Source organism: Oryx dammah, unplaced genomic scaffold, assembly GCF_014754425.2.
Source record: "Oryx dammah isolate SB20612 unplaced genomic scaffold, SCBI_Odam_1.1 HiC_scaffold_9, whole genome shotgun sequence".
Taxonomy (NCBI): domain Eukaryota; kingdom Metazoa; phylum Chordata; class Mammalia; order Artiodactyla; family Bovidae; genus Oryx; species Oryx dammah.
Window position 1 is genome coordinate 53,381,978 of NW_024070193.1, and position 27,107 is coordinate 53,409,084.

The 27,107-nt window shown below is 48.7% G+C and overlaps 1 protein-coding gene across 2 annotated transcripts in view; it reads right to left on the reverse strand.

Moving 5' to 3' along the window:
- Positions 1-1,092: 1,092 nt before the first annotated feature.
- The window catches only part of CMTM7 (CKLF like MARVEL transmembrane domain containing 7), a 44,824-nt gene continuing 18,809 nt past the window's right edge, over positions 1,093-27,107 (reverse strand). Inside the window, exons 2-5 of one of the 2 annotated variants that reach the window (XM_040246320.1) lie at positions 10,492-10,665; positions 6,687-6,785; positions 3,307-3,388; positions 1,093-1,692 (exon numbers count right to left, since the gene is read on the reverse strand). In XM_040246320.1, the coding sequence (XP_040102254.1) occupies positions 1,682-1,692; positions 3,307-3,388; positions 6,687-6,785; positions 10,492-10,665 (366 nt within the window). In that variant the 3' untranslated portion in view covers positions 1,093-1,681. The remainder of the gene's footprint in view (positions 1,693-3,306; positions 3,389-6,686; positions 6,786-10,491; positions 10,666-27,107) is intronic. The other variant, XM_040246321.1, reaches the window with a different exon arrangement.

Genomic DNA, 27,107 nt, shown 5'->3' on the forward strand with positions numbered 1-27,107 from the left:
ACCGTGTGGGCCGACCCACTTTGGTCTCACCTCCCAGGGTCCCTGGTGTCAACACCCTTTCCTGGGCCTGCAGTGGTCATGATGAGTGAAAACTGGCTCTTGGTCCTTGGGGCAGATCCCATGCCCCTGGAGTGGAAGCGAGGAGTCCTAACCATCCTACCACTATGGGTTCAAATGTCCCTCCTCTCATATCTCCGTTTGGTCCTGCCTGGCTGGGACTGCTTGGTGGGTCACCTCCCTGTGCTAGGAGCTGGGGTGGTGGGGACAGAGTTTGGCTTACTCTTGGGCACTGCGCCTGAGATGACAGACTTGTATTCTCTAGACCTGCAAGGCTTAGCTGTTAGAACATGGTGCTGGCCTCTGCTGGGCTGAACTGCGTCTCTGTCTTTCTCCATTTCCCAAGAAGCTTGTCAGTTACTTAGGAGCCTTAGATAGAGGGTCCTGCGTTGCTTTAAGAGAAGAAAAACTCTTGGTGAAATATACATAACAGAAAAGTTAACCATTTAAACAATTTTTTAGGCGTTAATTACATTCAGATTAATGTGCAGCCATCACCACCATCTCCAGAATGTATTTTTTGTTCTTTTGGTGGCAGGTGAGTTCTTAGTTCCCCAACCAGGAATCAAACTTGCAGCCGCTGCAGTGGAAGCAAAGAGCCTACCCACTGGACTGCCAAGGACGACCCAACCAGAACAGAATATTTTCACCTTCCCAAACAGAAACTGTACCTACCCATTAAATAAATACTCCCAATTCTGCTCTCCAGACTCTGGAGGCAACCAATCGCCATTTTACTTTCTGTCTCTGTGAATTTTGCCTACTCTAGGCACCTCATGTAACTAAAATCATACAGTATTTGTCCTTTAATGTCTGGCTTGTTTCACTTAATATAATGTCGTCAAGGTTCATCCATGGTGTACCATGTGTCAGAATTTCCCGCTTTTTTAAGGCTGCCCAAGTTGCTTTTGAGTCTTATGTGAATTATGCTGGTTTCCACCCTTAATGTACTTTGAAAATACACAAGTCTGAGGCCAGGATGATAGGCATTCTTTCCTCTTCTCCCCTCCTCTAATTTAATAAAAACTCCTGCAATTGGCCAAGTTAACATTTTATTTAAAAACACATACACAACGGGAACAACCGGAGAGGGCCCGTGACACCTCCTAGTTGGTGACTGGCTGACCGCATGGTGCTACCATGAGGCTTCACTTTTAAGGAAGAGGGTACCTTCAAGACCGGATTTCCAAGCGAGATAAATTAGATGGCTGTGTTTTCAGAAGAGAATTTAAGGCAGTCCTCCTCCGGAGAGCTGGAGAGAGGGACAGGCTTCACAGGAGTATTCAGAACCCCCTCCCCACAACACCTTAAGTAGGGGGCGGGGGGGGGGGGGTTGCCATCAGTCCCTGAGACAGTTCTAAAGCTGGAGGAAGAGATCAGATTTTCCTGGCGGCTGCTTTTCTTTCCCAGACAGGGAGGAATATTCTCTGATGAAGTGTGTAAGGCTGGAGAGAGAGGCTGGACCCGCTTGGAAGCCGGAAGAATCCTTCCCGCGCCTACCAGCCGGGGGATCCGGTGCGAGTCCCGAAACCCCGGTTTCTTCTGGGGTCACCAGCTCATGACCCTCCATCCGCGGGGTCACACGTCCTGCAGGACCTCCCACAGGGCTGGGGGTCTGGGGGCGTCAGACGGCGTCTGGGGGAAGGGAAGGGCAGGGTTGAGGGGCCGGGCCCGCAGGGCTGCCCCAGGGCTTCGCATGCGCTGTGTTCCTCTGCCCACACCAAGGCTGTGGGAATTACTTTACGCTTTTTTAGTCCATTTGTAAAAACGAAATAAAAGATTCCCCTCCCAGCTCCTCCCCACCCCAGGCTTCCTTCTCAGAGGTACTTTAACTCCTTCAGCTATTTCTTTCGGGTCTTCCTCCATAAGTTTAACATATTTATATCAACGTTGATTGATGCATCACTTTTAGACACTACCTATTAACTTTTTCACATTCTTTTTTCATCATTCATTCTTTCTTAAACAGCCTCACGGGATATAATTAATCTACCACACAGTTCACTCATTTAAAGTGTGCAGTTCTGTGGTTTTCACTATATTCACAGAATTGTATAACCATCCACACAATCTTTGAACAGTCAACGTGTCCAAAAGAAGCCTCAAACGCATACGCAGTCACTCCTGTATCCCCTGCCCCCAGCCCTAAGCAACTGGTACTCCACTCTCTGTCTCTGTGGATTTGTCTATTTTGGACCTTTTCCCTAAACGGAATCCTACTACCATGATCCTTGGTGACTGGCTCTGTTCACCCAGCCTTCTGTTAAGCTTTTTGCCAGTGAGAGTATTAGAAGGAGACTGAAGCTCTATTGTGGCAAGCACTCTGTAAGGTGCTTTGATATTTTTAATGTATGTTTTAAAAACAAAGAAAAGAATAATGAGCAAAGAGTACTGATTCAAAGAAAGAAGTAAAGTATAGCTAGTTCAACCTTCAGCAATCCTATTTCTAGGAATTTATTCTAAAGGTGAAAAAACATTAGGTTATGTGTCTGGGGGTATATTTACAAGGATGTTCATTTGTTCATTACAGCACTGTTGAGTAGGAAAGAATTTTTAATTAAAAAAAAATATATATATATACACACATATAATGTGCCCAAATAGGAGACAAGTTCAGTAAACTACGATGCTGACACGCAGAGGAGCCAGGGCAACACCACCGAGCCATGACGGATGCCAGAGCAGGACACTTAACAATGTGGAGAAAGTGACCGATAAGGGCCTGGGTAGGAGCAGAGGAGCAGTTTGCAAAATCATGCACGAATTCTGATCCTTTAATAAACGCACATCTCTTGGTACTTTCCAGGCGGTCCAGAGGTTAGGACTCTGCACCTCCGCTGAAGGGGGCTTGGCTTTCATCCCAGGTCAGGGAACTAAGCTGCATGGCATGGCCCAAAAAACAAAGGCACATCTCTCTCTTTGTATATTCAGAGCAAGGAAATGCTGAAGGGACAGACACCCAGCAGGTGCTGTTTCTCGGTAGTGTGATAATGGTTTTTATTTAAAAAAAATTTTTTTTATTATTTCTGTTTTCTAAATATGCTACCTTTTATTTCTGTCATTAGGAAACTCATTTAAAGAAAACGCTTTGCCATCAAGAGAATGAGAATGTTGGGGTGACCCTGCGCACCATGGAGACAGGATGGTGCTCTGTCAGTGGTCCCCTAGTGCCAAGCTCCAGAGCCCATGTCTTCCCATTCCTGAGCACAGGGAAGCTTCTTGGTCATCTGTATTCAGACCAGAACTCACCTGTGGACTGGGTCACGCACGAGATCTTGTAGGACAGCCACACGCTCGCCAGGCAGAGGAAGGTGGCCAGGAAACCGAAGACCTGCACGAGAGAGAGGGGCCAGGAGGTGCCCAGGGCAAGGGCCAGTCACGCGGGCAGCCCCTTCAGCGGCTCGTCCCTGTGCCTGTTTCCTGTACTGGCTGTGGCCGCGAGGGAGCCCGGGGACTCATCTGACCTGGCCACCTGTCCTCACGCAGCCACGGAGGTGATGCCCTGGCCTCAGTCAGGCCGCAACTGGGTCGCAGCCAGGCCTCTGGGCACCACCCTTCACCTCTTCTCCAGACAACTACGTGCCCCCACTCTTTATCCTCGTCTAATAAGACAGAAAAAGGAGGAACAGTACATTTTATTCAGGGTTCTTAACATTCAGTGTTCAAATGGATCTTGGTTAGGTGGATCGTATGTACTTCATCCACAAAGGCTTTCTGTTCTGTCTGGCTTCCCAGCTGTCCTGGAGCCAGAAGTTGAGGCCCCATATCTGGCATCAAGTTTACACATATTTAAGTAACATTAGGCTGAAATAAGTTCAAGCAGCATGCCTGTCCTCCCTGTGTTCCGCTGTGAGCACCCAGCCTTGCACAGCCTTCTCATTTGTGGTAGGCAAAGGACCTCCTAGGCTTCCCTGGTGGGGAAGTTCTTTACTTTCTTTACTTTCCCAGATGGTAAAGAATCTGCCTGCCATGTAGGAGACCCAGGTTCGATCCCTGGGTCAGAAGATCCCCTGGAGAAGGAAATGGCTACCCACTCCCATATTCCTGCTTGGAGAATTTCACAGACAGAGGAGCCTGGAGGGCTACAGTCCATGGGGTCACAAAGACTCAGACATGACTGAGTGATTAACAATTTCACTAACACTTTAAAGGACCTCACAGAGGATTATTAAATGATGGAATGAGGAGCAGACACAGACTCAGGTGTCTCTGCCTGGAACTTGGAAGCCTGTAGCCTTTCCCGACTTGTCACAGAGGTCCCCAACTTTTTTGGCACCAGGGCTGGGCTTCGTAGAAGACAATTTTTCCACGAACCAGGGAAGAGGAATGGTTTCAGGATGATTCACGTGCGTTACATTTATTTCTATTATTACTATATCAGCTCTACCTCAGATCATCAGCCATTAGATCTCAGGGGTTGGGGACCTCTGGTTAACAGCAACTGCAGCAGCAAGTGCTAATGCTGATGGAGCATTCTTGCTTCATCCCAGGCAGTGTTCTAAGCCCTTCAGACGCATGGCTTCCTTTAGCCTCATAGCTCTGCCAGATGGGAGCACAGCTGTTACCTTTCCCCCCATATTTTTGCAGCTCAAGAAAGCAGGGACGGGAGGTCAACTCTTTAAGCCAGGGCAGTGGAGCCAGCCAGGCCAGACCAGAGATCTGAGCCCAGGGTTCCTCTCTGCTCACCTTGCCCAAGTGTCCATAGGCCCCCCAAAGTGGATGTCTGGGGGCTCCCGGAGGTCCAGCAGGAATGGCCCAGAGCAGCCAACCCAAGTGCAGGACTATCCTGCCTGCCTGCTGGTTCCCACACGTGGCTGCCCTGCCAGCCCCCACCAGCCCCTTCTTCCCCCTTGTCCATCTCCCTGGTTCCTTTTGTACCAATTGTCTGCACCGCATAATCAGCCTATTACAGCCTGTCCCGGCCTCTCATTGTCTGTTCTGCACAATTAGCACATTATACACTGTCCTGCTCCCCAACTGTTCACGCTGCATAATTGAACAGTTTATTACAGGGCTACATAATGTGCTTCTGGACGACAGGGCCTTGCGTGTTAACTGTTTCACAGCCCCGGCCTCCTAAGCAAGAGCATCACTTTCTCATACAGCAGGGACTGTATCTTTTCATTTCTTCTGGCATCTCCAGGTCCATGCTGGTTCCCACAGGACAGGCAGAGGACAAGTGGGAGTTGTTGGGAGTCCAGGGCTAATACTGTCATGCGCCACCTGAATCAGAAAACCCAGTGGGACTCTGCCCATGTGGTCCTGAAACATGGTGGGCACGAATCTCCTCTGTGCTTCCTCTGCCAGCGGGCAGGTGAGAAACATCCCTCTTATTGGAAACTAACCTCCACAGTGGGGAAGGGGTACCGGAGGGGCTTAAGGGGCACAAATTAGGGGGTGAGGGTTCGATCCTTGGGTCAGGAAGATCTGCTGGAGCAGGAAATGGCAACCCACTCCAGTATTCTTGCCTTGAGAATCCCATGGACAGAGGAGCTACAGTCCATGGGGTCACAAAGAGTCAGACACGACTGAATGACTAAGCTCAAGGCGCGTGAGTGCTCAGATGTCCGGCTGCCCCTCTGCAGGGACCTTCTGCCCCCTGCAGACTCCACCCTTTGGCAGAATCCCAGGCACTCATTGGCTCTCAGCCCAAAGTCAAGAGATTTTGAGTTCCATGTGGAAGTGAGTGACTATCACACAGACAGCTTCTTCTCAAACTCGTTTGAAAAGTGAGGCAAATCAGTTGCAGCCCACAGGCTTCCAAACTATAAACAATAAGCTAAATCAGAAATCAGATGACAGGAACCTATAGATCTTTTTAAAAATATGGCTTCCCATATGTGGCTTCTAAGACACATGTGGGTTCCCCGGTGGCTCAGACAGTAAAGAATGTGCCTGCAATGTGGGAGACCTGGGTTCAATCCCTGGAGAAGGGAATGGCTACCCACTCCAGTATTCTTGCCTGGAGAATTCATTCCATGGACAGAGGAGCCTGGCAGGCTACAGTCCATGGGGTCGCAAAGAGTCAGACACGACTGAGTGACTCACACTCACACAGACACATCTGTGTGTCTCTGGGTGATAAATACACATAGCTCCCACCGTGCTCTATTTTTGTCCACTTCATCCTACTTCTATTCAGGCTAGCCAGTGGGTCAGTCTTCACCTCTGAAAGGTACAGGAGTGTTATTTCCTGGCCTGAATACTGTGAATAGTCAGGAATGGCAAAGCTGAGACTCATGGTGGATAGCTGATCGCAGGACTGTTCCCTGGGCCCCAAAGGCGCCTCAGAACCCTTCCCTGCACAGAGCTGAGACAGCCCCGAGTGAATGACCAGGGCAAGCATGAGAATTAAAACCTACTTATCCCCTGATTTAAGGAGTGGCTGTAAGAGAAAGAGGTCTGGGCCGCTGGGGCCATTTGAGTTTGCATAGCCCTGCCCATCACCACCTGATACCCTCTGCCATGGGCCCAAGTTTCAGGCTCTCTGGGGACTGCTGCTGGTGGATCAAGGTGGAGACTGATCCCGAGAAAGAAAGGCCCCAGAATCCCTCTGCTGCCCTGTGAGGAAGAAAGTGGGCATTCAGAATAGGAATTCCTCCCTGCCGCCTCCTGGGAAACGTCCTCACCGCTCCAGCCACCAGTCCGCTCAGGCTGTAACTGTTGGAAGCTGCCACGATGGAGGCGATGAGGAGGAGCAGGGTACCGATTAAATAGTGCAGGAGTTCCTGGGGGCAGAAACAAAGCAGATGGGTGGGTAGGGAGCTCCACTCCCGGCTCTCAGAAGAGAAGGACAGAGGGGAGAGGGAGACACTTCCTCTTCTCCCAGTAACACCCCAGCAGGAGCAGTGGAGCTCACAGGCAACAAGAAAGGACAGCTGGCCAGGATGAGGCCAAGCAGGAGACAAAAGACGCTGGGCAGGCAGGAAGAGAGGCGACAAAGACAAAGATGCTTCTTAGATGAGCAGAGATGTCCCCTAAGGATGGCTGCACTCCTGAGGTCAGGCTGTCCATGGTTACCTGGACCTCCGGCTAAAGCTCCTAATAAGCAAATGAGCTGCTTGCAACTTCCAGGCTGGAGCGTTTCAGTGCAGTTCCAGCTCTGAGAAGCAAAGCCCTTAAAGAGATGTGTGCCTTCGCTCCTGCTGCAGAGAAAAGTCTGGGCTTGCAACGTGCTGGCTTTGATGGCTGCCTGGAGGGCCTCCCCATTCTGCGGACAAAAGTCCTCCCAGTTCTACCCGCATTTTTTCTTCCCTCTTCTTGGCTGTTGAAAACATGCCCGCAGACCAGACTGCTGAGGGTCTGCAGGAAGGGCTGACCCCATCTTTGCTTCCCTTGGGTCCATGAGGCCATCTCTTTATGCCCCATTCACTCTCCACGATTAAATGGGGGCTTTGCAGGTCCTGGAGGAGGTGGGGTCTCTGTCTTTTGACAACAAGAGGATGCTTCTCCTCATGCCACCCCTTCCCTACCAATACCAGATCAGAAGGGCGAACTGGGTCTTAGGGCCACCGAAAGTGGACTGTGCTCTACAGAGAAATTTGTAGCTGTTAGGGCATATATTAAAAGTGAAGAGAGGTTTCAAATGAATAACCTAAACCTTCACCTTAGGACACTGGGAAAAGAAAAGTAAGCTAAAACCCACAACAAGAAGAAAGAAGGAAACAGGGATTACTGCAGAAATGAATGATACAGAGAAAGGAACAACAAAGAAAGTCCATGAAATCAAGAGCTGGTTCCTTGAAACGATCAACAACATAGAGAAAACTTTAGCTAGACTGACCAAGGGGAAAAAATAAGAGAGGAAAAACATTCAAATGGCCAGAATCAGAAATGAAAGAGGAGACACCACTACTGATGAAATAAAAAGGATTTTAAAAGAATACTGTGATCGGTTGTACACCAATAAGTTAGATAAGTTAAATGAAATGGAGATATTCCTAGAAAGACATGCTACTGAAAATGACTCAAGGAGAAATAATCTGAATAAGATCTAAAATAGCAGAACCTGAATGAATAATAACAACACTACCCACAGGAAAAGCCCAGACCAGATGGCTTCCATGCAGAATTACAAACATTTAGAGAGGAAGCAATACCAACTCTTTCCAAACTTTTCTAAAAAACATAAGAGAAGCAAACACTTCTGATAACAAAACCGAGGACATCACAAGAAAACTACAGACTAATAATATTTCTTATGAATATCAATGCAAAAATGCTCAACAAAAGACTAGCAAACCAAATCCAGCTACATGTAAACCGAATTATACATCGCAGCCAATCAGAATTTCCGCCAGGAATGCAAAGATAGTTCCACATATGAAAATCAGTGCAATAACAGAATCCTAGAGGGATTCATCCCCCTACATGACTGTCTTAATAGACAAATGAATTAAAGGCAACTTCTTCTACTTGATAAATATCATCTCTGGTGGCTCAAACAGTAAAGAATTTGCCTGCAATGCAGGAGATCTCGGTTTGATCCCTGGAGAAGGGGAATGGCTACCCACTCCAGTATTCTTGCCTGGAGAATTCCATGGACAGAGGAGCATGGCAGGTTACAGTCCACAGGGTTGTAAAGAGTTGGATATGACTGAGTGACTAACACTTATCTACAAAAACCTCAGCTAATGTTACATTTAATGATAAAAACCTAATACTCTCCTCCTAAGATTGGGAACAAGATGATATCTGCTCTTGCCACTTCAACATTCAATTTCTCGCAATAAGCCAAGAAAATGAAGTAAACAGCATCCAGACTGCAAACAAATGTAAAACTATCTCTATTTACAGACAGTATGCTGCCATAGATAGAAAACACAAAGGAATCCACTAACCGTCTATTAGATCTAATAAATGATTTCAACACAATTGAGGATACAAGATCAATAAACATAAATCAATTGTATTTCTATCCACTTGCAGTGAACAGTCCGAAAATGAAATTAATAATTACATTTGAAATAGTATCACAAAGGGTAGGATTCTTAGCAACACACTAAACAAAAACAGTATAAAACTCGTACTCTGAAAGTTACATGACATTGTTGAAAGAAGTTTCAGAAGATCTAAATGAAAAACCTTCCATGCTCATGGATCACAAGACTTTATATTATTATTAAAATGGCAATACTCTCTAAATTTATCTACAGATTCAATGTCATTCTTATTAGAATCTCAGCTCACCTCTTAGTGGAAACTGAAAAGCTGATTATAAAGTCCTTATGGAACTACAATTCAAAATAATCCTGAAAAAGAACAAGTGGGAAGACTGCTGGAATGCAACAGGGTACATCCACTTGGGAAAATAGCCGGGCAGTTCCTCAAGCAAGTAAACGTTTACCATGTGACCCAGCAATTCCACTCTTAGGTATATTCCCAAGCAAAATAAAAACACGTCCATACATAGAACTTGTATACAAATGTGCACAGCAGCAGGATTCACAATTGCCAAAAGGTAGAAACAACCCAAATATCCATCAATGGTAAATGAATAAACAAAGCGTGACTAAGTGGTTAGGATTCCGTGCTTGCACTGCAGGGGGCAGGGGTTCGGTCCCTGGTCGGGGAACTAAGATCCCACATGCCACGTGGTGCACCCCCAGCAAACAAATCAGCAAAAAACCAAAATGTGGGATGTCCTTTCCATGGATTATTTCTTAGCTGTAAAAAGAAATGAAGTACTGATACATGCGATAAATAGATAAACCAATACACACTCTACTAAGTGAAAGAAGCTAGTTACAGAAGACCACATATATGAATCTACTTACATGAAATCTCCAGAACAGGAAAAGTTATAGAGACAGAAAGTCAATTAGCAATAGGTCAGGGCCGGAGGAGATGAGGGGTAGGAGGTAACAGCTTAAGGGTACAGGGTTTCTTATTGAGGTGATGAAAATATTCTATAAATGAGGTGATGGTTGCACAAGTCTAAAAACATATGGAAATCCACTGAACTGTACACTTCAATCGGTAATTGTATGACATGTCAACAAGGTGTAAATAAAGTCATTTTAAAAATAATATAATGGGAAGAAGAAACCTTAGCAACTTCTGACTATCTTTCCTCAGACTCTGCCTGTCCACTGCAGCTGACAGATCTTATCCGTACGACAGTATAAATACCCACCACCTCCATCAGCTTCGTCCTTCCACGTTCCGCCTCCAAGTCACCTGCCCCCCCGCCACAGCCCATTTTCTGTCACTTGAGAAAAGAAGCATCGAGATGAGAACCACAGCCTTCTTGCAGCTTGAAGGTGAGTTTTAGAGGCCAGTAGGACCCGAGGCAGAGAGGGCCACCCAGCAGTGGGAAATTCAGGGCTGAAGCAGCCAAGGAGGCAGGGCGGGTAGGCTGGAAGGACGTCGGGCCCCAGCGCCCAGCCAGCGTCCTGACCCGTGCGGGCGGAGCGCAGCCCGCCACTCCCTTACCGACAGGGGCCAGCTGATACAGGTGAGCACGCGGTACAGACGGAAGAGATGTACCAGGTAGAAGGCGAGGATCATGATCAAGTTGCAGATGGTGACCACTTCAAAGTAGCTGTAGGCGCTGTAGCTCGTCCACAAAGAGCTCCTCACGCAGATGAAAGCGATCAGCAGCGTGGCCTGGGGTGGGAACACAGAGACATCAGAGGAATGCCCACCTGAGATGGGCACCCAGGGAACGAACGACAAAACAACAAGGGCTTCCCTGGAGGTCCAGTGGTTAAGGCTCTGCACTTCCACTGCGGGGGGCTGGGGTTCGATCCCTGGTCAGGGAACTAACATCCCACATGCCCAAAAAACAAAATAAGATAAAATGAATACAGGGATAAGACAGATTTATAAAACAAGACAACAGGAACACAACCAACCACAGGGAACTAAGGAGCTGCCACAGTTGAGGTTACTTCCTCACAAACTGGCAAGGAACAGTGCAGTTTCCCCACAGGACACGCTTTTGACACACAAGCCACGGTGAACACTGAGGATGGGAGGAAGTGGCATGTCCGCTCTAAGTAGTCTATGCAACAGCAGGGGGCAACCTCAGAGAGAGGGCAGGAATTCCGGAAATAGCCAGGCAGGACCACTCCCCTTATCTGCTCAACCTCCAGAGTCAGTCAGATAGTGGACCCCAGGTTTACATGTTAGGTTGACCTAGGAAGTTGCCAATACTTGACTATTTTTGACCCACCAAGATGTCAGTTTATACAAATAACCGACCAGCCGGCAGATAGTTAAGTTACTGTTGGCAAGAAATCAAATAACAATCCAGCAAAGAAGAAAGATAAGAGAATTTTATTTGAGTCAAACTGAGGATGATAACCTGGCAAACAGATTCTCAGAAACTCTGCAGACTGCTCCACTGAGCAGAAGTTAGAGGTGCAGTTTTATACATTTTTGAGACAAAGAAATTATGTATCATATTGACAGGTTAGCATTGAGTACACAGTTGGTACTGTGCATGTACAGATAAGCCTTTGGTCAGTGTGACCCCTTGTTTGAGATGGAAAAGAAATATATTAATCATAGAGCTATAAAGAATCTGAAGAAAGAGGCCTTCTTCTCAAAGGTTGAGTTAGTCTTTCTGCTTTGAGGAGGTCTGGTTAATGAATAACATAGATTCACACTGCACTTTGGGAAAGGCCCACAAATGGGGGCATGTCCTTAGTTACTGCTAGCTTTTTTTTTTTTGCCTTCTGTCTCAGTTTGACTGTTCTGCCATACAAGATTTACCTCAGTTACCGTGTACTGACTGGTTGACGTACATGATCTCGTTGTGATGTCCCGGAACTCTGCTGAGTCAGCAAAATCCCCCCCATGCCTGCTTGTGGGGAAATGCAGGCAGACGGGCTCCATCATCAGCCTATGGCTACCCAGTTAGAGCTTTCCTGGTGGCTCAGACAGTAAAGAATCTGCTTGCAATGCAGGAGACCCGGTTCAATCCCTGGGTTGGGAAGATCCTCTGGAGAAGGAAATGGCCACCCACTCCAGTACTCTTGCCTGGAGAATCCCATGGACGGAGGAGTCTGGAGAGCTACAGTCCATGGGGTCGCAAAGAGTTGGATACGACTGAGCGACTAACACCCAGTTTGTAAGCAGTTGAGAAGGGATTTGAATCTTAAGACTGTCTGATTCCAGGGATCATGTTCCTCCACTTCGGATGCAGTTTTGCTTTCCAAAATGTAAGCCCTGACCATGAATGAGCTGAGGAGGCCAGATGCACCATCAAACGTGTGGGAATCCTGGCTACAAGGTGTTGCTTGCTCCACACCCTGCCCCATCCTGGGGCCTGCTATGAAAACTCACTAAGTATATTGTTACCTGAATGAATGAGTGTGCAGAAGTAATAATCTCATGACCTAGTAATGAATGGTAGAGAAGGCGATGGCACCCCACTCCAGTACTCTTGCCTGGAAAATCCCATGGATGGAGGAGCCTGGTAGGCTGCAGTCCTTGGGGTCGCTAAGAGTCAGACATGACTGAGAGACTTCCCTTTCACTTTTCACTTTCATGCATTGGAGAAGGAAATGGCAACCCACTCCAGTGTTCTTGCCTGGAGAATCCCAGGGACGGGGAAGCCTGGTAGGCTGCCATCTATGGGGTTGCACAGAGTCGAACACGACTGAAACGACTTAGCAGCAGCAGCAGTAATGAATGAGCAGGTCGGGTCAATTATTGGCAACGTAAGAATACCATGGGAGGGACATCCCTGGTGGTCCAGTGGTTAAGAAGACACACATCCCATGCAGGGGATCCAGGTTTGATCCCTGATTGGGGAACTAAGATCTCACATGCGGCACGGCCTGGCCAAAAAGACAAAGAACACCATGGGAGGGCAGACTGGAAGAGGGAAGAGAGGGCCACAGAAGAGTTTCTGTGAAGGCCACTAACAGAGAAGAAAGTCTTGCTCACCCCAAACGGGGGATGAACCAATAACACACATGTGTTAAACATATGTAAAGTCGTGGTCAATATTAAAAGCACAACCAATTTAGGAGAAAGGTTAAATCTTTCATACTGCCTCTGGCCTACACAACAGTGACTGTCCAAGGGCGTGTATGTATGATTTTGTGTTCTATGAGACAGTTGGTGATGTCTGGAGGCATGCCTGGTTGTCACAGTGTGTGTGTGGGGGGTGTGTGTGTGTGTGTGGGTGGGTGTGTGTGTGGGTGTGGGTGTGGGTGTGTGTGTGTGTGGGTGTGTGGTGGGAGGATGCTGACACCCCTCCATGCACAGGATAGACCCCATAATAAAGAACTATCTGGCTTCAAGTGTAGCCCTCAAGCTACTGTGCTGCCGTGGGGAAACCTCGCTGCAGAAAGTGAGCAGCTATAATGAGAATTCAATCACAAAATTGATCTAAGGCTGGCCAATGCTAAAAACGCTGTTTTCTAAAGCTCCTCATTGCTAGCATTCTATCAAGGTCCTAGGTTACAGGGACGTCAGCCAGCAAAGAACGTTCAGCTTGAGGCCTAAAGTGGGCGTGAAGAGTGTTCTACAGATCAAAGCAGAAGAATGTGGGCCTGACACACGGAGACCCTCAATGTTTGCATATTTCCCTTCGCTAATGAGCAGCCTGAGGATTTTCACTTTTTCGGTTCCTCTGCAGCCCACTGGCCACGGATGATATAACGATTCATGCCTTGAGGCTGTTTCAAAGCTCCAAAGGGAGTATTTGCTTCACCCAGGAGTGTGCCTGACGGTCAGAGCTCTGCTGCTCCACCAACATCCCCCCATTTCCAGCCCTTGTCTATCTGGTGAGTGAGGTGGGGGGGGGTCCCTCCACCTGGCATGGATCCTCTCACACAGGCTGGGGTGGTTTAATTCACTTAAAATGCAAATAACCCAGGATTATGCAGTGTGATTTCGAGCTGGAGAAGCAATTTTGCACCTCATTGAATGCACAGATTAGAATCATTTTTACTAGTCTTTATCTGGGACTGAGTCTGCGGACACACGGGTAAGTTTCCCCAAGCAACAGGAGAGGCCCAGGCAGGTCTTCCCCTCTGAGGCCCAGGGCTGAGCCGAGAAGCATATGATTGCTCTATGACCCCAGCCCATCTCCACCTTCTCTGGGAACCCTGACTATGAAATAAGACTCCCCGAATTCTCATCCCTGGGTCTCAGGCTGCCAGTCATGCGGTCTTCTCCAGTAAAGCCCGATTCTGGCCAATCTCGTTTAGAGGGCAGATGGTGTATACTCGTGCGCGCTACCAAAGCTTCCTTTCTGCCCAAGGAGGCATCATTGCTACTTTAGCTAGCCAGCATCTTAGCTAGTGTACTTTATTCTAGGCTTTTCAGGAACTCCTCCAGGGCCAGTGAGTAACCTCTACAAATGCCTTGAATCCTCCAGACTGACACTCAGGGGGCATGCGGAAGGGTGAAGCAAGAGAAAGAACAGACAACGAAGAGAAAAGAGCTGGGATGTGGACAACTGGTATATCTATCAGTTATATATATATATACTTTTTCAGGTTCTTTTCCATTATAGGTTATTATAAGATACTGAATACAGTTCCCTGTACTGTACAGTAAGTCCTTATTGTTTGTCTATTAGGACCTGTTTGGGTTCCCAGTTAAAAAAGTCTGAACTCAGAGAAACTGAAGTGAAGCAGGCTGGAGAATTTCTGGAAGACACAATCTGTTCTGTTTAGAGTAATATCAGTGTGATACCACCTAAAGGACTCATTTGTTTCTCTGGTGGCCGTGTGTGTGTGTGTGTGTGTGTGTTAGTTGCTCAGTTATGTCCAACTCTTTGCAACCCCATGGACTGTAGCTCACCAGGCTCCTCTGTGTGTGTGTGTGTGTGTTAGTTGCTCAGTTATGGCCAACTCTTTGCAACCCCATGGACTGTAGCTCACCAGGCTCCTGTGTGTGTGTGTGTGTGTGTGTTAGTTGCTCAGTTATGTCCAACTCTTTGCAACCCCATGGACTATAGCTCACCAGGCTCCTCTGTGTGTGTGTGTGTGTGTGTGTTAGTTGCTCAGTTATGTCCAACTCTTTGCAACCCCATGGACTGTAGCTCACCAGGCTCCTCTATTCAGAGAATTCTCTGGATCCTCTCATAAAGGTCTTTTCTTTTTTTTTGGCTATGCCATGCGGCTTGTGGGCTGAATAGGGTCACTCAGTGAAGGCTCTGAGTCTTGACCATCAGGGAATTCCCAATCTGTTCTTTTATAACAAACTGTCACGCAAGTTGAAAATAAGTTATCTAATATAAATGTCCAGGGGTTTAAAAGTCTCATTGCAAGAACCTTCAACTCAAAGCCACGTCTCTCAGACCTGCCATGGCACTGTTTGGAGAGACCCTGGCTTTCCCTCAGATGAGAAACCACTCCCTCTCCCCTAGACGGAGTTTTTTCTGACTCCGTGCTATCAGAATTCTCTTAGAAAGGAGATGAGTGTTGTGAAAGCAGCATCAGTTTCAATTTCACAGCAGATGAAACCAACTAAACATCACCCAAGAGAAATGACTGTTGCTCCCTGAGAACTTTGGAAACTAATACAGGCAGATCTGAGGTCCACGGCCACGTGCCAGGCAGTGGGCCCAGGTTTTCAGGCTGGGTAGGTCTCCTTCAAAGAGCAAATGGAATTCTGAAGTCTAAGACAGTTTCTGGACAAGCCTCCAGAGGCGGTGCTCAGGAGATGAACTGCCCAGGGACATCCCCCCAGCAGGTCTGTCCCTAACACCCTGCCCACGTCTGGCTGCAGACAGCACCATGCACCCTTGTGTGAGAGCCTGCTGGGGCTGGGTGCCAGCAGGTCACCACCCCACCCTCTCGCAGGGTTTTCCTTCTGACCTTGGAATAATGTTTCAGTGAGAAACACAGGCAGGAGGAGGGAAAGTAAGTGATGAAAGGCAACATCAAAAGGCCGCAGACCTGCTCTAAGAGGCTATTCTGGAAAAGCCAGGGAGATGAAAGCTGAGCTTGTTCAGAAATCAGAGATGTGGGTGATGATGCCGTGATGGGGAAGTGCATCTGTAGATGTAAATGGGCCCATCGGCAGCTCTGCCCGGGGGCGGGATGATGGCAGGAGACTGCAATACTCCAGCTGTGGCTGAGCTCTGCCCTGGGCTCGCATACATGCCCCCTGCCTATCGGTGGAGCCCCTCCTCCAGTCTCCAGGAAATGGCCCCACGCCAGCCCATGGAAAGGCATGTGTCAACGGACTGTTCATGGTAAAATTCACTTGTTTTATTTTCTTGTATTATAAAGATCACATATGAGGAATTCCGTGGCAGTCCAGTGGTTAGGACTCCATGTTTCCACTGCAGGGGGCACAGGTTCGATCCCTGGTTGGGGAACTAAGATCCTTCAAGCTGCACAGAACTGGTGCCCCCTCACAAAAAAAATTCCATACAAAGTTGTAAAAGGTGCTTTATGACACCTCGTGGAGATCTTTAATGAATTCTACCCAGGCCCAGGGATAAGTGCTCTAGGAGGCAAATCCTGTTGTCGTCCTTTTACAAGGAAAATAAGGCACAGAGAGGTTAAGTGACTTGCTGAACGTCACACAGCAGGGCAGCGGGGTCAGCTGTGCCCTGGCACGTGGCTGCACACCCCTGCTCCCCACAACACCACCCTGCCCATGGGACCTGCTTGTGTCTCTCCAGGCCCCTCTCCTGGCTCCTGGCCTCTGTTTGCAGCCCAGGGCTTGAACCCTCTGTCTGCTTCCCACTGGGAGCAAGCACAGAACAGCCTGTGGGACCCTGGATAATAGAAGGGAAACTTGCCTTGACTCCAGTGCTCTCACACTGGGAGGCATGACTCTGGGGCTCCGACTCAGAAAGGTGGGGCCCTTTAGAAATGACAGTCAAGTCAGGCATCCTGCTTACAGAATAGGGTCACTCTAATTACATAATCGATACTTCTACAGAATAGAAAATCAATTCATGAAGTCTCTAAGAAAACAAAAAATCACCCATAATCCCACTTCTCAGAGATAACTACCACCTCTGGAGTTTAGGGTATTTCTACATAGGGATGTTTTGAGCACGTATGTATTATTTTTCCAGAGAAGGCAATGGCACCCCACTCCAGTACTCTTGCCTGGGAAATCCCATGAATGGAGGAGCCTGGTAGGCTGCAGTCCAGAGTCGGACACAACTGAGCGACTTCACTTTCACTTTTCACTTTCATGCATTGGAGAAGGAAATGGCAAGCCACTCCAGTGCTCTTGCCTGGAGAATCCCAGGGACGGGGGAGCCTGGTGGGCTGCGGTCTTATGGGGTCACACAGAGTCAGACACGACTGCCCTGACTTAGCATCAGCCATATTATTTTTCCTTTTCAAAGATTGGATTGCATGCTATGTACAGTTGTTTAAAGTAATTCTTATTTATTTTTGGTTACACTGGATAGATTTTATTTGTTTACTGTTGCTGCGTGTGCTTCTCTCCCGCTGCAGTGAGTGGGGCCTCCTCTCCGGATGCGGTGCACAGGCTTCTCACCGCAGCGGCTTCCCTTGCTGCAGAGCGCGGGCTCTAGGTGTTCGGGCTTCCGTCGCGGTGGCTCCAGAGCGCAGGCTCAGTCGCTGTGGCACATGCGCCTAGTTGCTCTGCAGCACGTGGGATCTTCCTGGATCAGGGATCAAACCCCGTGTCCCCTGCATTGGCAGGCAGATTTTTTTTTTTTTTTTTTTTTTTTACCACTGCACCACCATGGAAATCCCTATACACTGTTTTATACCCTAGTTTTCATTTTTTAGAAGGCTTTTTTTTTTTTTTTTTTTTACGTGGACTATCTTGAAAGTCTATTGAATTTGTTACAACATCGCTTCTGGTTTCTTTTTTATGTTTTTTTTTTTTTTGGCCAGGAGGCTTATGGGATCTTAACTCCCTAACCAGGGAGGGAACCTGTGCCCCCTGCACTGGGAAGTGGAGTCCTGACCACTGGACCACCTGGGAAGTCCCGATAGCCTGCTTTTTAAAAAGATAAGTATTTTATCATTTGTAGTCTCTCCTCACTCAATTATTCTGCTTCAGAGCACCAGCGAGCAGTGTATTTCATCTGCTTATTTTTTATTGTCTGTCACCCCTGATTGTAAGCCCCATGACGCTGAGGGTTTTGGTCTGTTTTGCTCATTGTTGTTCCAAAGTCAGGACCTTGAATGGCACGTGGATTCTCCACAGGTAATATTTTTGGTTGGAATGAATGAATACAGTTTACATTCCACCCACTCCTGAGGCCTTCCACGTTCCAGGCACCCAGCAGGAGCCCGCTCTTGCTCCCTGATGCTGAGAGGGGGAGAGAGAAAGAAAGCACCAGCCGGGACAGGCCCCACCCTTAACACATGGGAGGAGACCGGTGTGTGCAGGCTTCCCTGGTGCCTCTGAGACAAGTGCAGGCTTTGACCCCAGAGGGAAGCTCTGCAACACGCACGCACACACACGTTCAGGTGCGGATCAGGCCAGAGTGGTGCTGTGACCAGCCGGCCACCCCAGCCCGGGGCGTTCTTCCCTGTACGCAGTTCATTGATGGGCACCAGGGCAGGGCCCAGGACCAATTCCTTGCTGCGCCCACAGGGCCCAGCACAGAGGAGGCCTTCAATGATGGGTGCAGGACTGAATCTGGGGCGAAACTGGCTTCTCACCAGCGCGCCAGTGCAAACACGGCCTGTGGGGGGACTGCAGCCTCTTCTCTGCAATCACGCCACCTTGGCTCTTGGGTTTCGGGAGACAGCACTGAACACAGGGGTTTGCTTTGGGGGCACAAGCAGTGGGGGGGTGGGTGCTGCCTTAGTAGGGGCCATCACAACAAGCACGTAGAGTGCTGGGCGACTGAGACACACCCTGGGACTTCCTCGGTGGTCCAGTGGTTAAAACTCTGCGTTTCCAATGCAGGGAGGCCCAGTTTCAATCCCTAGTTGGGGAAATAAGATCCCGCATGCCACATGGTGCAGCAAAAAAAAAAAAAAAAAAAGACACACACACATATACCCTGAAATATTTACAGATGAGATAAATATAGTAGTATAGCAGCGGCTTCTTCAGAATCATATGGGAGCAAGTGTGCATGAGGGATCTTTTGGGAAAGAATCTAAAATTGGATTATGGTAATGGTTGCATAACCCTGTCAATTTACTAAAAATTACTGAAGTGTATGCTTAAAATGAGGAGCTTTTACGGTATGTACATTATACATCAATAAAGCTATTAAAAATAAAAAGGGAAGTCTAAGGAGGTGAAGATATAATTCAAGGAGGATGGATGGAATTCCCTGGTGGTCCAGTGGTTAGGACTCCAAGCTTCCATTGCAGGGGGCAAGGGTTCCATCCCTGGTCAGGAAACTAAGATCCCATGTGCCACGAGGTATAGGGAAAAAAAAAAAATCAAGGAGGTTTGGGCATGAGCTGGTGGTGACTGCTGCCACAGGTAATGCAGGTAAAGATGCGCTGAGAATAACTTCCAGTAACAAACGGAGAGTCCTGGTGCTTCACCCCCAAATACATACAGAGAGAACCATGAAGTAACAGTAACAGTGAACTAACACATGAGGATTAATACTAAGCAGGCTTGGGAGGCACTGCCAAGTTTAACACCCAATTGTCATGTATCTAAAAAGAATTAGCACATCTGTTGATCCAGTAACATCATTTTTACTAAATTATCCTATTAAAACAGGAAGTCCTTAACTGAGGAAACACAGTATTAATTTAGAATGGGGGAAAACAGAAAATATATGAAATTCTCTCTCTCTTTTTAAAGATTCTACAACCTAGAGAATGGGATGAAAAGACCCCCCCCACCGGGTGACACCCCCCCGCCAGAGTCTGACTCAAGAGTAGGAGCTAGTGTTTCTCAGAGGTTCCCTGATGAATCATTAAAAGAAAATAAGAGAGAGAGAGACTGCTGAGAATCTTCTCCAGGACTGGGGGCGCAGGGGCAGGGTCAACGGCCCTTGCTGGGACGTGAGCTTTCTACAAAGTGCTGAAATGAGGAAGCTTATTCTCAGGGATGCCTATTGTTCATCAGGTACCTCCCACGAGCCTGGCCCTGGGTTGTACTCTTATGCAGATGAGGAAACCGAATGTGGGAAGTGCCCGCCCTGGGCCATAGAGCTGTTTGCCCGGAGACGGGATTCAGTCTTTTCCATCCAATCCCAGTTTGGTTCTTAATCATAGAACCCTGCTTCTGCCCCCTTTTATGTTTGTTTTTTGTCTTTTTTCTCCCCAGGCTGAGGTCCCAGGTGGTAGTCCCACTGGTAAAGAACCTACCTACCAATGCAAGAGGTGAAAGAGATGTGGGTTGGATCCCTGGGTCAGGAAGATCCCCTGGAGGAGGGCATCTCAACCCACTCCAGTATGCTTGCCTGGAGAATCCCAGGAGCCCGGTGGGCTACAGTCCATGGGGTTGGAAAGAGTCAGACATGACTGGAACAACTTAACACGCACGCATGTGGGACAGGCCAGATGACTTCATTGGCAAAGCTTTAATAAAGCTCTCCCTGAGGACTCAATGGTCTGGGGCAGAGACAGGATGGGACTGGACTGCACAAGAAGCTTAAATTCCCTGCAGCCAGATATGCTGATGCCCTCGGCCTCAGCAGTGAGGGGTAGAAGGAACATCTCACCCCTTGTTACTGCATGCCAGCCAACTGTGCTTTCTGAGAATAGCCGTAGCAACAATTCTAGGCTCCTGTGCTCTTCTAGACCCTGGCCGCTCCTCACCTAGAAGCAGAACGCATGCCCTGCCTTGAACCTGGGTCGCCTGAATGGCCTCCTGGCAGGTGGTCAAAGTGATACCACAGGCCTTCCACAGCTGGGTCAGGGACCCTGATGCAACTTCCCTGAGCCCCCGCTCCATCTGCAAACGCACCCCTGGAGCTCTCCCACCAGAGGCCACTCGGGAGGCCGAGAGTGGGTGTCTGGCCAAAGCTCCAGCTGAGGGTGGGCCATCAGTCAGCACCTAGCTCAACGCACGAGAAAGCAAAGCCTTCGGCTCCTCCGGCTCTCAAGTTCTCCCAGCTGCCCAGTTACCACGGAGCAAAGACAAAGCCCTGTTCACGGTGTCCCGCCCATGCTCCCGACCCCCAGAATCTGTGAGCCTAGCGAGTGGCTGCTTCACACACACTAACTTTAGCAGCAATTTGCGGTGCAACCATAGTAGCTGGAGCAGGCGCTTAAACCAAAAAAAAAAAAAAAGGTCCCACCTGGCCTGTTTTGAAAGTTGCATATGCATTGTTCTGGGTTTCCTGTTTTGATTCTTGTGCAAAAGGATGTTGAGGTCCGTTCAGAGGGCAGCGGGGGTGGGGGGTGGGGGTGCCCAGGTGAGGGATCACATCTGGGTCCCCACCTGGGACCCTGGCGTAGACACAGCCCCTCAGCCGAGAGCTCTCGGGCGGCTCAGCTGGAAGGCAGCTGTTGCCTCCAAGAACCCGGTCGCCCACGATTACACAGAGCAGCCGCTGGCTGCAGTGGGGATGGCTGAGGACGGCTCCATAAATCCCCACCTCCATCCCATGTCACACCCCCAAAAAGATGCTCGACCTGGATGGTCCTCAACGAGAGGCTCTGATGAGGCGACAACTGCTGGGTCTGGATGCTCCGGGCTCAGCTGAGAAAAATGAAAAAAATGCCACCGACAGTTTCAGAGGCTACTTCCGCCAACTCTAGGTCTGGGCTTCCCTGCAGTGGCATCTAAGAAGGAAATGTCTGGTGGCAGACATGCAGACAGTGCTGAAACCCAGTTACCCCAGATGAACCCAGTCCAGACTGGATGAGAAGCCAGCCTCCAGACACAGAAGCAAGCCAGGGTCATGACTAGCAGGGCTGACCTCAGCTGACCTCCACCATGTGAGCAGTAAAGGCTTGGTGATGCCGCCAAGATTTTAGGACTGTTTGTCATGCAGCAAAAGCTAACTAATGCATCTGTTTTCAGAACTTCCCTAGTTTCCCATTCAGGCAACCCCAGTTTTTACAGTGGAAAGAAGAATAAAGTTATTTATTCAGTGATTATTTATTGAGTCCTAATGATGTTCCCAGCCCTGCTTAGGAACACAAGGCTACGCTGGTTTCCATTTTACCAAGGACAATCCTAAGGAAACCTTGACTAAGGAGAGAGAGAGTTACGCCATTCAGTGCTTTGCCCAGATCCTGGTGAAGTAAATATTTGGAGAAGCTGTGTGGCCCGGCCCCAGCAGGAGGCCTGGCATCCAGCCCTGGGCACCTGCCAGAAGTAAGTGCCTACTAGATTTGACAATGTGGGTGTGGGATGCCTTGATTAAAAATCCAGGCAGCATGATGCCAACTCAGTGCCAGCCTGGGGGGAAAAGAAATTAGTCTGGGATAAAAAATGACAAAGCAAGTACACAAGAGCCACTGAGGGATTGTAAGCATGTATCACTGATGGAAAGCCACAGCGATTAAGGGTACACGATCGTCGTATGGCACCCAGAGAGAGGAGACTGAGTGTAAGCCAGAGGCTGGTCTTCAGTCGGAACAAGTGAGCCTGAAAGGAGCAGTAAAGCATGCTAGCAACCCCCGTGGGTCAAACAGTCACTTAACACAAGTACTAAGGGGCCAGTTAACCTTGCTAGGCCTCAGTCTCCTCATCTTTAAAATGGGTAAGAAGAAAACCTACCACAAAGAGTTAATGTGAAGATTAAATGAGACGATTCAAGCAAAACATTTAGAACGGCTGGTAGTGCTCTAGTAAACATCCAACAAAGGGCAAGTAGTGAAAGTCCCTGAGCATGTATTCTGAGAAGAGTAACACGGGATGATGTTTGAGAAGCTCTTGGCACACAGCAACAGTTAACCGGGGGCTCATCTAAGCAGGGCGAGTCGTCAGCAGGCAATAAGCGCACCGTAAGGACAGTTTAGACCCGGGCCCTGCCTCAAAGGACAAGGGGCCTCAGACCCCGACACAGGGACATTAAAAGAAAAAGGGGACCAGGGCTTCCCTGGTGGCCCAGTGGTTAAGACTCCGTGCAGGGGGCCCGGGTTTGATCCCCGGTTGGGGAACTAGATCCCGCAGGCCATAACTAAAGAGCCCACGTGCTCAAATGAAGATTCAAGATCCCGCATGCTGCAACTAAGACTCAGCGCAGCTCAAATAAATTTCTTTTTTTTTTTAAAAAGAAAAGAAAACAAAGGACGAATAACATCAGGAAGGTACCATCTGTGAGGAAGGCTGCTGGAGGGCAAGAAGGCAGGCACGTCCTCTGTAAAGAGTGGGAGTGGTTCAGGGTGGACTCAGGGGCTGCAGGATTTGAGCACACAGGGAGGAGGGTGACAGGTGGCACAGATGTCCCGGGGGGGGGGGGCTTGGGGTGATGTGAGGAGCCCCTCCTGCATCACAGCTCTCGGGCGCAGACGGGAAACTCCCCCTGCGAGCTCAAATGGGAGGCGGCTGCCTCGAATTCCTCAGACTGCTGACAGCAGGCTCCAAACCAGCTGGCAGAGCTGTCTGTCTAGACCTTTGCACAGACAAAGCCCTGGATGAAAGGAAAAATCGTGCCAGGCCCCCTGCACGGCTGCTCAGCATCCCCCTGCTCTCTGGTCGGGTTTTAGAAAATAACTCCCCAGAGGAGACAAGACCACGGGGCAGAAGTATATGCCTCGCCCCTGACCGCTTCCCTCTCCAGCCACCACATCCTTGGTTCAAAGGCACAGTTAACTGTGGTCCGCACCCCCAGCTTCAGTGACATCACTCCCCAAAGCAGGCCTTTCTCCCATGCCTCACTCTCCCTGACTCTCACTTTCAAATCACCCGTGTGCCAGGTGAAAACAAAGCCTTTCCTTCAGAAAGTTCCCCAACCCCTTGGCCTCTGCTTACAAAACAACCCCGGTAAGGCTGCAGCCTAGCCCCTCCCTACATTTCCCCTTCCCGGGCCTGCAGGCTCACTCCAGGCCTCCTGGCTGCTGGAAGCTGCCTGCTGGTAAGACACAGAGCCTTTCGGTCCCCACGGAGCAGCCCTGCCTCTGCCCTGGTCTCGATGCCTTTGGAAGAAGCCAGGAGGACAGAGACAGGAGCAAAAAGTTCCCGCTAAACAAAGCCTCCCTTGTGCACCTGCTAAGAGACCCGCTGGGATGAATGCAGCAGGGACACGGGCCCCTGGGGCCCGGCACTTAGCAGAGCCTCAGCAAGGTGAGGCGAGTCAACTTAGATCTAGCCACGGGAGGCAAGTGCTTCCTCCTACATCCTGTTTCTGAACCGAGTTTCACAACTTTATCCTGTTCTAACGTGTGTGCAGAAGTGAGACACAGGCAAAACCCCAAAGGGCTGCAGCCACAGGAAGAGGAAAGAGGAGAACCCGAGCTTGGCCACCAGTGTGCCCAAGTCTCGGTGGAGCATTACAAGCTGCTGGATCAACTCTTTCCAGGCTATCAAAAGCCTCAAAAGAATAAGGGCACAGGACTTCCCACGTGGTACAGTGGAGAGGAATCTGCCTGCTAGGGCAGGGGACGTGGGTTTGATCCCTGGCCTGGGAAGATTCCACATGCTGCGGGACATCTGAGCCCACTCACCCAATCACTAAAGCCCTAGTGCCCGAAGGCCTGAATGCCACGCTAATGCGCCTGCAACCTGCAATGACTGAGGCCTGGGCACCTAGAGCCGGCGTTCAGCCACGAGAGGCCACTGCAACGAGGCTGCACACTGCAACGAAGCACAGCCCCTGCTTGCCGCAACTAGAGAAAGCCCACACACAGCACCGAAGACCCAACTCAGCCAAAAGTGCACCATAAGTTAGAAAAAAAAGTTTCAAATAAAAGATTTTAAAAATATACATATTGGTATATTGAATCCAACAATCTATAAGAAATATAAATGCTCAACAACAAACTAAAGTTTATCCTAGGAATCCACAGCTGGTTCAGCATTTGAAAATCAGTGTATGCCCATTAACAGACAGAAGAAGAAAACCTGAATATCTTATCAACGGGCGCAGAAAAAGCGCTTGACAAAATTCAATATCCGTTCATTATAAAAACTTTCAGGATAGCAGGGAACCTCCTTGACCAGATAAAGGCCATCTACAAAATAATCTGGTGAAGGACAGAGAGGCCTGGTGTGTTGCAGTTCATGGGGTCGCAAAGAGCAGGACATGACTGAGTGACTTAACAACAACAAAATAATCTACAGCTATCAGTATACTCAGTGGTGAGAGACTGCAGGTTTCCCTCCAAGAAAGCCAACAAAGATGTCCTTTTCCACCATTCATATTCCATGCTCTTCTGGAGGTTGCAATAAGAAAAAGAAATAAAAGGCATACAGATTGAAAAGGAAAAAAAAATAACTTTATTTGGGACTCTGTGCTTCCACTGCAGGGGGCACAGTTTTGATCCCTGGCCAGGGAACTAAGATCGCACAAGTCATATGGACGAATAAATAAATAAATAATCAAAAAAACCCAAACAGCTTTATTTGTTGACAACAAGATTACTTATAAGTCCCAACAGATATATAGATATAAATCTAACTTTATAGTATGCTAAAAACTACAAAATACTCATGAGAGAAATCAAAGAACACCTAAATAAAAGGAGAGATTTTGATGGCTAAGGATATGCAATATAGTTAACATGCCATCCCCCAAATTGATTTATAGATTCAATACAATCCCAATCAAAGCTCAGCAGGCTTTTTGGGTGGATGAGTGCCAAAGAACTGATGCTTTTGAACTGTGGTGTTAGAGAAGACTGGTCTGCAAGGAGATCAAACCAGTCAATCCTAAAGGAAATCAGTCCTGATTTCATTGGAAGGACTGATGCTGAAGGTCCACTACTTTGGCCGCCTGATGTGAAGAGCCGACTCACTCCCAGTGAGTTGGGAAAGCTTTGAGGGCAGGAGGAGAAGGGGCTGACAGAGGATAGATGGTTGGATGGCATCACCAACTCGAAGGACATGAGTTTGAGCAAACTCCTGGAGATAGTGAAGGACAGGCAGTCCATGGGGTCACAAGGAGTCGGACACGGCTGAGCAACAGAACAACAACAAACAGAGCTTCCAGGCTGCACCACTACCAGCCCGGCTTGGGAGCTGGCCAAGCATGTTTCCCGACTACGCCTTTGCACAGGCTCTTGCCTCCTTCGGAACTCTCTTCCCAGGCGCAGGCCTCAGCCTCAGGATCCTTCCCCAGGCAGGTGTGAGTGCAGGCTGGGAGGACTCCGGGTAGCTGAGATCACAGCCTTGTCTGCCTCCTCCTGCAGCAGGCTCATCGCCCTCACGCTGACCACACTTCACTGATGCAGAGATGCTCTGTCTCTCATTCAGTTCCCTCCAGCCACAGATGGGTCTACACCTTCTGCTGGCGAGACCAGAGAGCAGATGTGCAGCAGCCCCCACTGCCTGCCATGGGCCAGCTCAAAACTTGGGAATGGCGTCAGAGCACGCGTAAGAAAACCCCCGAGACCAGAGCGGAGCGCTCTCTGAAAGCTTGGGAACCAGAGGCTGCGGGGTGGAGACGGCAAGACGGTGAGACGGGCACTTGTAGCATCATCCCCAGAAGCAGGAGTCAAAAGCCAGCTGGCTTATGAGCCCAGCACCGATGGCGATCAGTTCTTCCATGGACTCTTCTAAGGAATGCTGCACTGCTCACACTCTTGATGACACAGAGGACCAGAATATGTGAAAATACTTTAAAAAGGATTCCTTAAAAAAAAAAAGACTCCTTAGGGACTTCCCTGGTGGTCTGGTCCAGTGGCTAAGATTCTGTGCTCCCGATGCAGGGAGCCTGAGTTTGATCCCTAGTTGGGAAACTAGATTCCACACACTGCCTCAAAGACTGAAGAGCCTGCGTGTTGCAACTAAGACCTGGAGCAGTAAAATAAGTAAATAAAATATATTTTAAAAAAATAAAGATTCTTAAAAAAAAAAGAATTTAGCAGAGAAGGGCCATTTTAGGAATATCTTCACCAATTTATTTTCGTTCATCAATTTTCCTTTTCAGGTATTCACAAGAGTATATAAAAGGGCTTCCCTGGTGGCTCAGCTGGTACAGAATCTGTCTGCAATGCAGGAGACCCTGGTTGGATTCCTGGGTCTGGAAGATCCTCTGGAGAAGGGACAGGCTACCCACTCCGGTATTCTTGGGCTTCCCTGGTGGCTCAGCTGGTAAAGAA